The 15,000-nt window shown below is 44.1% G+C and overlaps 2 protein-coding genes across 2 annotated transcripts in view; both read right to left on the reverse strand.

Moving 5' to 3' along the window:
* LOC133614884 (serine palmitoyltransferase small subunit B-like) overlaps positions 1–10,014 on the reverse strand; it is a 24,117-nt gene extending 14,103 nt beyond the window's left edge. Inside the window, exon 1 of the mRNA XM_061973245.1 lies at positions 9,779–10,014. Within this exon, the coding sequence (XP_061829229.1) occupies positions 9,784–10,014 (231 nt within the window). The 3' untranslated portion in view covers positions 9,779–9,783. The remainder of the gene's footprint in view (positions 1–9,778) is intronic.
* Positions 1–15,000, reverse strand: part of LOC133614883 (serine palmitoyltransferase small subunit B-like) — a 60,172-nt gene that overhangs the window by 14,160 nt on the left and 31,012 nt on the right. The gene's annotated exons all lie outside the window — the stretch shown is intronic.

Raw genomic sequence — 15,000 nt, forward strand, 5'->3', positions numbered from 1 at the left:
GATTACTAGGTATAAGACAAACACTTTATCTTCCTGGTTATTGTAACGCTACGTGTTTGACATTATTTAAGACTTTATCGTGCCCGGAAAAGGACAGTTTTCCTCTTCTGTGGCATTCATGTGATTTAAAGGACTGTTAGTCCCATGTTGATGTGATAAAACCATACTTGCCAACCCTCCCGGATTTTCCGGGAGACTCCCGAAATTCAGCGCCTCTCCCGAAAACCTCCCGGGACAAATTTTCTCCCAAAAATCTCCCGAAATTCAGGCGGAGCTGGAGGCCACGCCCCCTCCAGCTCCATGCGGACCTGAGTGACGTGTTGACAGCCTGTTCACACGTCCGCTTTCCCACAATATAAACAGCTAATGATGGAGGGCGAGTTCTTGGTTTCTTATGTGGGTTTATTGTTAGGCAGTTTCATTAACGTCCTCCCAGCGCGGTAACAACACACAACAACAGCAGTCAAGTTTTCGTCTACCTACCGTAAAGCAGTTTGTCTGCCGTAAACAGCAATGTTGTGACACTTTTAAACAGGACAATACTGCCATCTACTGTACATGCATATGTGACCCACCCATAATGTGTCACATTTTTGTGTTGATTTATTTATTTTATTTTGTGGTTTGAATTCGTTTTTGGAGCTGTCATTACACATTTATCAGTATTCACATTGGTCAGTAGGGGGCAGTAGGGCGTTTCTTCCCAATTGAATGCTATCACCTGCAGACCGGAAGTGTCTTGTCATTCTGATGAGCGCGACCAGTCTGTGAACAATTGAAACGTCCTGTGTGCTTTTTCCTCCTGTATAACAGGTTAGTTTTGGTGAATCAACTCACTGAATAATATCCATGTGATCTTTATAAGTTTAAGTACAATTCTGATGGTGGAGCCTAACTCTAAAGTGTTTGTGAGTTGTAGTTTGTATTTGTGAATGAATCCAGTGCACAGCTGCAGTAATCAATACAAAAAGGCGACGTGAGTGCGCAATGTTTATATAGGAACTTCTGATCCTAATTCAGACTCCCAAATTAGAGCTCCCGTTTTGTTATTGATTTTATAATGTATATTTGTATAATGTGTGTGTTCTGAAATAGTGACAGAGAATAGAACAAGGATGGACAATTCAACCCTTAACTCAACAATGAGTAGATGAGTGTTATGTGTGTGTATATGTGTAAATAAATGAACACTGAAATTCAAGTATTTCTTTTATTTATTTATATATATATATATATATATATATATATGTAATAAAATATATATATTGCTAGAATTCACTGAAAGTCAAGTATTTCTTATATATATATATATATCTTAACCACGCCCCCAACCCCCACCCCCCACCTCCCGAAATCGGAGGTCTCAAGGTTGGCAAGTATGAATAAAACCTCTTTCTTGTTTGGAAGATACACACACACACAATTGTAACTGTTATTTCTTCCGGCACATAATAAATATGTACAACGTGTTTGGATGTATTCATTTATGCAAAATTGTCATTAAATGTAATATTGCCTGACAAAAAGTGTAATATTTTGATATTTACACATGCGCATTTTACTACAAACCCCGTTTCCATATGAGTTGGGAAATTGTGTTAGATGTAAATATAAACGGAATACAATGATTTGTAAATCATTTTCAACCCATATTCAGTTGAATATGCTACAAAGACAACATATTTGATGTTCAAACTGATAATAATAAATAATCATTAACTTTAGAATTTGATGGCAGCAACACGTGACAAAGAAGTTGGGAAAGGTGGCAATAAATACTGATAAAGTTGAGGAATGCTCATCAAACACTTATTTGGAACATCCCACAGGTGTGCAGGCTAATTGGGAACAGGTGGGTGCCATGATTGGGTATAAAAACAGCTTCCCAAAAAAATGCTCAGTCTTTCACAAGAAAGGATGGGGCGAGGTACACCCCTTTGTCCACAACTGCGTGAGCAAATAGTCAAACAGTTTAAGAACAACGTTTCTCAAAGTGCAATTGCAAGAAATGTAGGGATTTCAACATCTACGGTCCATAATATCATCAAAAGGTTCAGAGAATCTGGAGAAATCACTCCACGTAAGCGGCATGGCCGGAAACCAACATTGAATGACCGTGACCTTCCATCCCTCAGACGGCACTGTATCAAAAACCGACATCAATCTCTAAAGGATATCACCACATGGGCTCAGGAACACTTCAGAAAACCACTGTCACTAAATACAGTTTGTCCCTTCATCTGTAAGTGCAAGTTAAAGCTCTACTATGCAAAGCAAAAGCCATTTATCAACAACACCCAGAAACGCTGCCGGCTTCTCTGGGCCCGAGATCATCTAAGATGGACTCATGCAAAGTGGAAAAGTGTTCCGTGGTCTGACGAGTCCACATTTCAAATTATTTTTGGAAATATTCGACATCGTGTCATCCGGACCAAAAAGGAAGCGAACCATCCAGACTGTTATCGACGCAAAGTTCAAAAGCCAGCAGGTGTGATGGTATAGGGGTGCATTAGTGCCCAAGGCATGGGTAACTTACACATCTGTGAAGGCACCATTAATGCTGAAAGGTACATACAGGTTTTGGAACAACATATGCTGCCATCTAAGCGCCGTCTTTTTCATGGACGCCCCTGCTTATTTCAGCAAGACAATGCCAAGCCACATTCAGCACGTGTTACAACAGCGTGGCTTCGTAAAAAAAGAGTGCGGGTACTTTCCTGGCCCGCCTGCAGTCCAGACCTGTCTCCCATCGAAAATGTGTGGCGCATTATGAAGCGTAAAATTCGACAGCGGAGACCCCCGGACTGTTAAACGACTGAAGCAAAACATAAAACAAGAATGGGAAAGAATTCCACTTTCAAAGCTTCAACAATTAGTTTCCTCAGTTCCCAATTGTTTACTGAGTGTTGTTAAAAGAAAAGGTGATGTAACACAGTGGTGAACATGCCCTTTCCCAACTACTTTGGCACGTGTTGCAGCCATGAAAATCTAAGTTAATTATTATTTGCAAAAAAAAATAAAGTTTATGAGTTTGAACATCAAATATGTTGTCTTTGTAGCATATTCAACTGAATATGGGTTGAAAAGGATTTGCAAATCATTGTATTCCGTTTATATTTACATCTAACACACTTTCCCAACTCATATGGAAACGGGGTTTGTAGAATACCCTTATGGGCATTACATATATCAACATCAAGTACCTACTGTACTGTTTACTTGTTGAAATACCCTTTTTACAGCAGATATCTACCCAAATGGCCACTTTGTTGCTGCCAAAAATGTATTTCTAGTAATATTTTGATACTGACACATCTCATATTTAGATATTTGACTAGAATACCCTTATGAGCATTACATATATCAAAATGAAGTACCTACTGTACTGTTTAATTGTTGAAATACCCTTTTTGGAGCAAATATCTACCCAAATGGCCACTTTGCTGCTGCCAAAAATGTATTTCAAGTAATATTTGGATATTTACACATCCCATATTTACATATTTGACTAGAATCCCCTTATGGGCATTACATATATATAAATCAAGTACCCACTGTACTATTTACTTGTAGAAATACCCTTTACAAATTGTTGCGTTCTGAGCAGTTGTTCCTCCCAGGGAATTCAAGTTGCTGGTCACTCCCAAGCTCTTTTTATGACACATAAAGCTGAGTAGAAGAACCACCAGAGACAGAATAGGTATTTTGTCATTTTATTTCCAAAGCCTTTGGAAATAAACTTGAGACCAAATCCCGTAAAGAAGTGCTCACCAGCACAGCTAAAATGGTCTAATCCCCACATACGGAGAACTTCTTTTCTATAACGTCTCTCTTGCCCCCACCCTCCTTGTCCCTCTTACTCCACAGCTGGGCAAAGGGAAAGATAAGAAAAAGGATTTATTGCTACCCCCCCTCTCTCTCAGCTCACTCCAGGTCCCTTTTGTTTATTATCTAAAGTCGGTTTTAGACGAGAAGCAGAGAAGATCTCCCCCTTCACATTCTTAAAAGTTGGCAGACAACCAAAAGATAACAAATAAAGAACACTAGCTGTTTTTTAATATGACTATGAAAATAAAGAAGTAACACACAAATATGGATATATCTATGATTGTGATGACTTGAATTGATTGGAATCAGACAGTAGTGATGATAACATCCACTTTTTCAAAAGGAGGAGGGGAAAAAAAGTCCTCCTTTCTGTCCAATACCACAGCTTGTCCAGCTTCCATTCTCCTTTTTATGCACTTTACAAGAAATACATTGGCGGCAAACTCCGTAGCTTGCTAGCTTTCTGAGACTCTTATTTTGTTTAACGCACGCAAGATGGAGCGGGGCTTTTATTGTGAAGACAGGAACCGTGCAGTCAGTCTTTAGGCTTTTGATGGGAGGTGCGGCGCGAGTCTGTTGAAATAAAAAAGTGTTTCTCGCCTTCCTGTCGGTCGTTTTTTCTTAATAATGATCTGGCAGCGGCCAGCGTCATCTCACAAGACCCTCGGGTGCCGTGAATGTCAATCAAGTGACGAAAGTGACGTCTTAGTGAAGATTTACCTACTCACACTACTACACCTACTCAGTGGCCTAGTGGTTAGAGTGTCCGCCCTGAGATGGGTAGGTTGTGAGTTCAAACCCCGGCCGAGTCATACCAAAGACTATAAAAACAGGAGCCATTACCTCCCTGCTTGGCACTCAGCATCAAGGGTTGGAATTGGGGGTTAAATCACCAAAAATGATTCCCGGGCGCAGCCACCGCTGCGGCTCACTGCTCCCCTCACCTCCCAGGGAGTGAACAAGGGGTTGGGTCAAATGCAGAGGGTAATTTCACCACACCTAGTGTGTGTGTGACAATCATTGGTACTTTAACTTAACTTAATTTGTGATTGCTAATTTTTAGGTCTATTTTTGTAAAACCTGGCTGGCCATGGACTGACACACCCTCCACCATCCACTGACACACCCTCCACCATCCACTGACACTCCCTCCACCATCCACTGACACCCCCCCCACCATGGACTGACACACCCTCCACCTTGGACTGACACACCCTCCACCATGGACTGACACACCCTCCACCATGGACTGACACACCCTCCGCCATGGACTGACACACCCTCCGCCATGGGCTGACACACCCTCCACCATCCACTGACACACCCTCCACCATGGACTGACACACCCTCCACCATCCACTGACACTCCCTCCACCATCCACTGACACACCCTTTACCATGGACTGACACACCCTCCACCATGGACTGACACACTCTCCACCATGGACTGACACACTCTCCGCCATGGACTGACACACCCTCCACCATTTACTGACACACCCTCCACCATCCACTGACACACCCTCCACCATGGACTGACACACCCTCCACCATCCACTGACACACCCTCCACCATGGATTGACACACCCTCCACCATCCACTGACACTCCCTCCACCATCCACTGACACACCCTCCACCATGGACTGACACACCCTCCACCATCCACTGACACTCCCTCCACCATCCACTAACACACCCTCCACCATGGACTGACACACTCTCTGCCATGGACTGACACACCCTCCACCATGGACTGACACACCCTCCACCATGGACTGACACACCCTCCACCATCGACTGACACACCCTCCACCATGGACTGACACACCCTCCACAATCCACTGACACACCCTCCACCATCCACTGACACACACCCCACCATCCACTGACACACCCTCCACCATCCACTGACACTCCCTCCACCATCCACTAACACACCCTCCACCATGGACTGACACACTCTCCACCATCCACTGACACACCCTCCACCATCCACTGACACACCCTCCACCATCCACTGACACACCCACGACCATGGACTGACACACCCTCCACCATCCACTGACACACCCTCCACCATGGACTGACACACCCTCCACCATCCACTAACACACCCTCCACCATGGACTGACACACCCTCCACCATGGACTGACACACTCTCCGCCATGGACTGACACACCCTCCACCATGGACTGACACACCCTCCACCATGGACTGACACACCCTCCACCATCCACTGACACTCCCTCCACCATCCACTGACACACTCTCCACCATCCACTAACACACCCTCCACCATCCACTGACACACTCTCCACCATGGACTGACACACTCTCCGCCATGGACTGACACACCCTCCATCATGGACTGACACACCCTCCACCATCCACTGACACTCCCTCCACCATCCACTGACACACCCTCCACCATGGACTGACACACCCTCCACCATCCACTGACACACCCTCCACCATCCACTGACACACCCACGACCATGGACTGACACACCCTCCACCATCCACTGACACACCCTCCACCATGGACTGACACACCCTCCACCATCCACTAACACACCCTCCACCATGGACTGACACACCCTCCACCATGGACTGACACACTCTCCGCCATGGACTGACACACCCTCCACCATGGAATGACACACCCTCCACCATGGACTGACACACCCTCCACCATCCACTGACACTCCCTCCACCATCCACTGACACACCCTCCGCCATGTACTGACACACATTAAGTTAAGTTAAAGTACCAATGATTGTCACACACACACTAGGTGTGGTGAAATTACCCTCTGCATTTGACCCAACCCCTTGTTCACCCCCTGGGAGGTGAGGGGACACACTCTCGCCATCCACTGACACACCCTCCACCATGGACTGACACACCCTCCGCCATGGACTGACACACCTTCCACCATGGACTGACACACTCTCCGCCATGGACTGACACACCCTCCACCATGGACTGACACACCCTCCGCCATCCACTGATACACCCTCCATCATCCACTGACACACCCTCCGCCATGGACTGACACACTCTCGCCATCCACTGACACTCCCTCCACCATAGATTGACACACCCACCACCATGGACTGACACTCCCTCCGCCATGGACTGACACACCCTCCACCATCCACTGACACACCCTCCACCATCCACTGACACACCCTCCACCATCCACTAACACACCCTCCACCATGGACTGACACACCCTCCACCATGGACTGACACACTCTCCGCCATGGACTGACACACCCTCCACCATGGACTGACACACCCTCCACCATGGACTGACACACCCTCCACCATCCACTGACACTCCCTCCACCATCCACTGACACACCCTCCGCCATGGACTGACACACATTAAGTTAAGTTAAAGTACCAATGATTGTCACACACACACTAGGTGTGGTGAAATTACCCTCTGCATTTGACCCAACCCCTTGTTCACCCCCTGGGAGGTGAGGGGATACACTCTCGCCATCCACTGACACACCCTCCACCATGGACTGACACACCCTCCGCCATGGACTGACACACCCTCCGCCTTGGACTGACACACCCTCCACCTTGGACTGACACACCCTCCACCTTGGACTGACACACCCTCCGCCATGGACTGACACACCCTTTGCCATGGACTGACACACCCTCCGCCATGGACTGACACACCCTCCACCATCCACTGACACACCCTCCACCATCCACTGACACACCCTCCACTGACTCACCCTCCGCCATGGACTGACGCACATTAAGTTAAGTTAAAGTACCAATGATTGTCACACACACACTAGGTGTGGTGAAATTACACTCTGCATTTGACCCAACCCTTTGTTCACCCCCTGGGAGGTGAGGGGACACACTCTCGCCATCCACTGACACACCCTCCACCATGGACTGACACACCCTCCACCATGGACTGACACATCCTCCACCATGGACTGTCACACCCTCCGCCATGGACTGTCACACCCTCCACCATGAACTGACACACCCTCCGCCACGGACTGACACACATTAAGTTAAGTTAAAGTACCAATGATTGTCACACACACACACTAGTTGTGGTGAAATTACCCTCTGCATTCGACCCAACCCCTTGTTCACCCCCTGGGAGGTGAGGGGACACACTCTCGCCATCCACTGACACACCCTCCGCCATGGACTGACACACCCTCCACCATCCACTGACACACCCTCCACCATCCACTGACACACCCTCCACCATGGACTGACACACCCTCCACCATCCACTGACACACCCTCCGCCATGGACTGACACACTCTCCGCCATGGACTGACACACCCTCCGCCATGGACTGACACACCCTCCGCCATGGACTGACACACCCTCCACCATGGACTGACACACCCTCCACCATCCACTGACACACCCTCCACCATCCACTGACACACCCTCCACTATGGACTGACACACATTAAGTTAAGTTAAAGTACCAATGATTGTCACACACACACACACTAGGTGTGGTGAAATTACCCTCTGCATTTGACCCAACCCCTTGTTCACCCCCTGGGAGGTGAGGGGACACACTCTCGCCATCCACCGACACACCCTCCACCATGAACTGACACACCCTCCACCTTGGACTGACACACCCTCCGCCTTGGACTGACACACCCTCCACCTTGGACTGACACACCCTCCACCTTGGACTGACACACCCTCCGCCATGGACTGACACACCCTTTGCCATGGACTGACACACCCTCCGCCATGGACTGACACACCCTCCACCATGGACTGACACACCCTCCACCATGGACTGACACACCCTCCACCATCCACTGACACACCCTCCACCATGGACTGACACACATTAAGTTAAGTTAAAGTACCAATGATTGTCACACACACACACACTAGGTGTGGTGAAATTACCCTCTGCATTTGACCCAACCCCTTGTTCACCCCCTGGGAGGTGAGGGGACACACTCTCGCCATCCACTGACACACCCTCCACCATGGACTGACACACCCTCCGCCATGGACTGACACACCCTCCACCATGGACTGACACACCCTCCACCATGGACTGACACACTTTCGCCATCCACTGACACACCCTCCACCATGGACTGACACACCCTCCACCATGGACTGACACACCCTCCACCATGGACTGACACACCCTCCACCATGGACTGACACACCCTCCACCATCCACCTGATGGGCACCCCTGCAGTAGAGCCATGTCTATAGATCAATTATAGGCTTTGTTCGTCATTCAGGCCACTTTAAGGTGAATTTAACATTTTCACTGCGAATAAAGGAATGCCTTATTATAGCACACACCTAAAGCCAAAGAAAAAAGGGGTGTGCCGTGTCAATATTTGCTGGTGCTCAGTACAGAGTCCTGGCACGGCGCCAGTGAAAACACGTCGGTGCCAATCACTGCAGACGATTCTTTTTTCCCTGCCTTCTACAAAGCGGCCTTATCGCAAACTGAACGTTCGGCGTAACGACCTTCACCGTGCGTGACACAAACGGTAGATCAAGCGGTTAAGTGCATGTGAGGAATGGAAGGAGAGCTTTCTTTGTTGATCTGCTGGTGTTTTTGTTGCCACACCAGCATGCCAGTCAGTCCTCCTCAGGTATGCAAAACCTATTTGCACTTGGTGCCATGGAGGGTTCACAGCAAGGGTCGGGGAGCAAAGTGAAAGTATCCGTGGGGATCACTTTAGGGCGAGAGATTTGACTCTCTGAACAAAATCATTGTTTTTAAAGGGATGGGATGCTTTTTCAACACCCATGTTATATTATCCTGCAGCTTCATCCCACTAGAGCACCCGAGCAAGTCCATTTTGCCAAAAAGTCCAATGAATCATTAGTTTGAGCGTCCCTAATTGAAGCTGGATGTGAGTTGAGATGTAAAAAAATACAAAATTCTGACCCCATTCAGTTGATGAGGGCCATGGTGCTCTCTGGCTGCCCGCCGCAGACGCCCGAGAAGAACTTCAGCGCCAGGCACAGGTGGATGGGCACAAACACATAGGAGGTGTAGATCACCATGGCGACGGCGGAGAGGAGCACCGAGTTGTAGATGGACTGTTCCCAAGGCTCCAGCACGTAGATGGCGGTGATGAGGAGGTACTGGTAGTACAGCCGGGCCAGGTTCTTCAAGTTCATCCTGAGGGCCTGGAACAAGGACAACAGGGTTGAGTAAAATTGAGCAAAAAAAATTCTTTTTTTTGGGTGGAGCTAGCAGAAAGTTCTTGGAATGTACAAAAACCCAAAAGGAGCCTTTGTTTGTTTACTTACTACTAAAAGACAAGTTGTCTAGTATGTTCACTATTTTATTTAAGGACTAAATTGCAATAATAAACATATGTTTCATGCACCCTAACATTTTTTTGTTCAAAAAAAGCCAATAATGACATTTTTTGTGGTCCCCTTTATTTAGAAAAGTACCGAAAAGTATCAAAATAATTTTGGTAGCAGTACCAAAATACAAAAACACTACAACAAAGTACAAACCCCGTTTCCATATGAGTTGGGAAATTGTGTTAGATGTAAATATAAACGGAATACAATGATTTGCAAATCATTTTCAACCATACTTGCCAACCTTGAGACCTCCGATTTCGGGAGGTGGGGGAGTGGGGGGCGTGGTCGGGACGGGGGCGTGGTTGAGGGGGGCGTGGTTAAGAGGGGAGGAGTATATTGACAGCTAGAATTCACCAAGTCAAGTATTTCATACATATATATATACATATGTACATATACATATATATATATATATATATATATATATATATATATCTACATCCTGAAAGTATGCAAACAAAACTGTGTTTAGATAATTGATACTTCAAACTTGCATGAATAAATATTAAGGAATATAACATAACTTGGCTTCTGAGAGTTTCAAAATGTAATGAATAAAATGCTAAAGTTGTTGATAAACAAGCAATTATTTTAATAATTAAATATGGTCATTTTAAATGAATAATTATGATCATTTAAAATTAATGATTTCAAATATGTTTATTTTAATGTATAATTCTATGGCTGGATGTAATAAGGAGTCAGAAAAAAATAAATAAAAATACAATTAATTTTGATGTTTTTAGCAAAATATAGTAAAAAATTTTTTTTTTTTTTTTTAATTAATAAATATATTTATTTTTAGGTAAGATAAACATAATAATACAATGTATCTCTAGTCTGGATGATTTAGTTCTTGTCACCCTGTTGTCATAAAGAAAAGGCTGTCCTCACTCAGGTCCGCATGGAGCTAGAGGGGGTGTGGCCTCCAGCTCCGGCTGAAAATCGGGAGATTTTCGGGAGAATATTTGTCCCGGGAGGTTTTCGGGAGAGGCGCTGAATTTCAGGAGTCTCCTGGAAAATTCGGGAGGGTTGGCAAGTATGTTTTCAACCCATATTCAGTTGAATGCACTACAAAGACAACATATTTGATGTTCAAACTCATAAACTTTATTTCTTTTTCGCAAATAATAATTAACTTAGAATTTCATGGCTGCAACACGTGCCAAAGTAGTTGGGAAAGGGCATGTTCACCACTGTGTTACATGGCCTTTCCTTTTAACAACACTCATTTGGGAACTGAGGAGACACATTTTTGAAGCTTCTCAGGTGGAATTCTTTCCCATTCTTGCTTGATGTACAGCTTAAGTTGTTCAACAGTCCGGGGGTCTACGTTGTGCTATTTTAGGCTTCATAATGCGCCACACATTTTCAATGGGAGACAGGTCTGGACTACAGGCAGGCCAGTCTAGTACCCGCACTCTTTTACTATGAAGCCACGTTGATGTAACACGTGGCTTGGCATTGTCTTGCTGAAATAAGCAGGGGCGTCCATGGTAACGTTGCTTGGATGGCAACATATGTCGCTCCAAAACCTGTATGTACCTTTCAGCATTAATGGTGCCTTCACAGATGTGTAAGTTACCCATGTCTTGGGCACTAATACACCCCCATACCGTCAAACATGCTGCCTTTTACACTTTGCGCCTGTAACAATCCGGATGATTCTTTTCCTCTTTGGTCCGGAGGACACGACGTCCACAGTTTCCAAAAACAATTTGAAATGTGGACTCGTCAGACCACAGAACACTTTTCCACTTTGCATCAGTCCATCTTAGATGAGCTCAGGCCCAGCGAAGCCGACGGGGTTTCTGGGTGTTGTTGATAAACGGTTTTTGCCTTGCATAGGAGAGTTTTAACTTGCACTTACAGATGTAGCGACCAACTGTAGTTACTGACAGTGGGTGTCCAAAGTGTTCCTGAGCCCATGTGGTGATATCCTTTACACACTGATGTCGCTTGTTGATGCAGTACAGCCTGAGGGATGGAAGGTCACGGGCTTAGCTGCTTACGTGCAGTGATTTCTCCAGATTCTCTGAACCCTTTGATGATATTACGGACCGTAGATGGTAAAATCCCTAAATTCCTTGCAATAGCTGGTTGAGAAATGTTGTTCTTAAACTGTTCAAAAATTTGCTCACGCAATTGTTGACAAAGTGGTGACCCTCGCCCCCATCCTTGTTTGTGAATGACTGAGCATTTCATGGAATCTACTTTTATACCCAATCATGGCACCCACCTGTTCCCAATTAGCCTGCACACCTGTGGGATGTTCCAAATAAGTGTTTGATGAGCATTCCTCAACTTTATCAGTCTTTATTGCCACCTTTCCCAACTTCTTTGTCACGTGTTGCTGCCATCAAATTCTAAAGTTAATGATTATTTATTATTATCAGTTTGAACATCAAATATGTTGTCTTTGTAGCATATTCAACTGAATATGGGTTGAAAAGGATTTGCAAATCATTGTATTCCGTTTATATTTACATCTAACACAATTTCCCAACTCATATGGAAACGGGGTTTGTACTTTGTTGTAGTGTTGTCCCGAAACCAATATTTTGGTACCGGTACCAAAATTATTTTGATACTTTTCGGTACTTTTCTAAATAAAGGGGACCACACAAAATGGCATTATTGGCTTTATTTGAACAAAAAATGTTAGTGTACATGAAACATATGTTTATTATTGTAATTTAGTCCTTAAATAAAATAGTGAACATACTAGACAACTTGTCTTTTAGTAGTAAGTAAACAAACAAAGACTCCTAATTAGTCTGCAGTAACATATTGTGTCATTTATACACCTATTATTTTGTACACATTATGAGGGACAAACTGTAAAAAATGATTATTAATCCACTCGTTCATTTACTGTTAATATCTGCTTATTTTCTCTTTTAACATGTTCTATCTACACTTCTGTTAAAATGTAATAATCACTTATTCTTCTCTTCTTTGATACTTTACATTAGTTGTGGATGATACCACAAATTGGCGGACCGGTACTTTTCAGAGGTGGTATAGTACCGAAAATGATTCATTAGTATCGCGGTACAATACTAAATATCGCTATATCGTCCAACCCTACTTTGTTGATACGGTTACATTTCATTCATCTATTTCAAACACAACAAACCAAAAATACTCTCAATCGACACAATTCAAATTAGTATCTCTAAAAAACAACAACAACAAAAACGATAAAGAGAAGTTTATAACGTCCTGCCCCATCACTTATATACAATATGATTCTTTATCAACAATACATTACAAACATTCTCATTGTAAATTCACGGCCAATTACTGGCCAGTAATTTCATTTTACAGAAACATATACTGTGTGTCAGAATAATTGTATCTAAGTTATCACAAAACTTTGTGTTTCCATGAGTTCCCGGCGAGAGGACAAAAGCTGTCTTTGAACCTACCAAGAAGAAGGTTTGTAAAACTCCACCGTGTAGGATGTGAAGCAACATGAAGGTGTTCTGTTTCTTTCATGTATTGTAATCAACAGAAAGATATTGTCTTGACCCAAGAACCACAAAGCGGAGAGGAAGCAGGACCAGACTCCCCTCAAGGCGACCTCTTCATTGAACTGTTTTACGACCTTTTCTTTGAACTGTTTTAATCAAACGCAATGGCTGTTTACGACCCCCGTCCCTTAGAAACAGCTGTTGCCATGTAATCAGGGAAAGTCCAAATAAAAGAGGAGGCGCACAATCTTTCGCCAGAGCGTGGGGAGACTGTGCATGAGTACAGCCCAGACGTCCCTCCTCAATTGAGCCAAATTTAATTCTGTCTCTGTGTAATTCCTTGCTTCTTGTCTTGTTTAATAGATGTCATCAGTGTTTGAACCTGACACTGTGAAATATCTTTACAGCAATTGACTAATTGCAGACCAGTGATTTAACGATGAATTACAATAAAGTTACAACTAAATGCTCCACCTTCACAATTGTAATCTCATATTTAATTACTACAGAAGCCCTTAGGAGACAAATCCATTTGAGTACGGTTTTTGTAATATGACAGAAGGACTACAATTGTACAGTTATTCGCGGCGAAATATAAAAGGCATCTTAATTTATGCAGTCATTTGTTGTAAGGTTACACTAAATTTGGATTATAGTATTTTACTGTAAAAATGCTGTGATATCTTAGTACACTTTTACAGCGTACAATACATAATTACTTTTTATATAACGACATTAAGTACAGTACAGGCCAAAAGTTTACAATGTAAGTAGTCGTGAAAATAAAGAAAACGCATTGAAATGAGAAGGTGTGTCCAAACTTTTGGCCTGTACTGTGTATAATTACAGGATAAATGTCATACATCAGCCCCAATAAACCCCTCATTGTATATACTTTATACAAATCCATTATACCTTCAAGATAATAACATTGATCATAATGATGTTCACATATGAATTTGTTGAGAATTATTATTAAATATTGTTGTATTGCCAAAACTAAAAAAAATCAAAGGCAAAAATCACAAAAACATTCAAGTATCTTTATCTGTATATCGGCAATGCTTGACTTGGTATCGCCCCAACCCTAACATAACATGACATTACAATTAGCACTAGAAACACATGAGCATCGTAGACTGTTTTAACGGATCATGTTGAGGTGGAAGGGGGCGGGGCCAACAGGTGAGAACAAGCACGCACGGCCACCTGTTTTTATTTTAGAACACGGGGTGGTTTTTTTATACATGAAAAAGTCTAATAATCAAATACATATGCATTTTGATTAATCATGATTAATCACAGGTTATTA

Source organism: Nerophis lumbriciformis, linkage group LG17 (assembly GCF_033978685.3).
Source record: "Nerophis lumbriciformis linkage group LG17, RoL_Nlum_v2.1, whole genome shotgun sequence".
NCBI lineage: Eukaryota > Metazoa > Chordata > Actinopteri > Syngnathiformes > Syngnathidae > Nerophis > Nerophis lumbriciformis.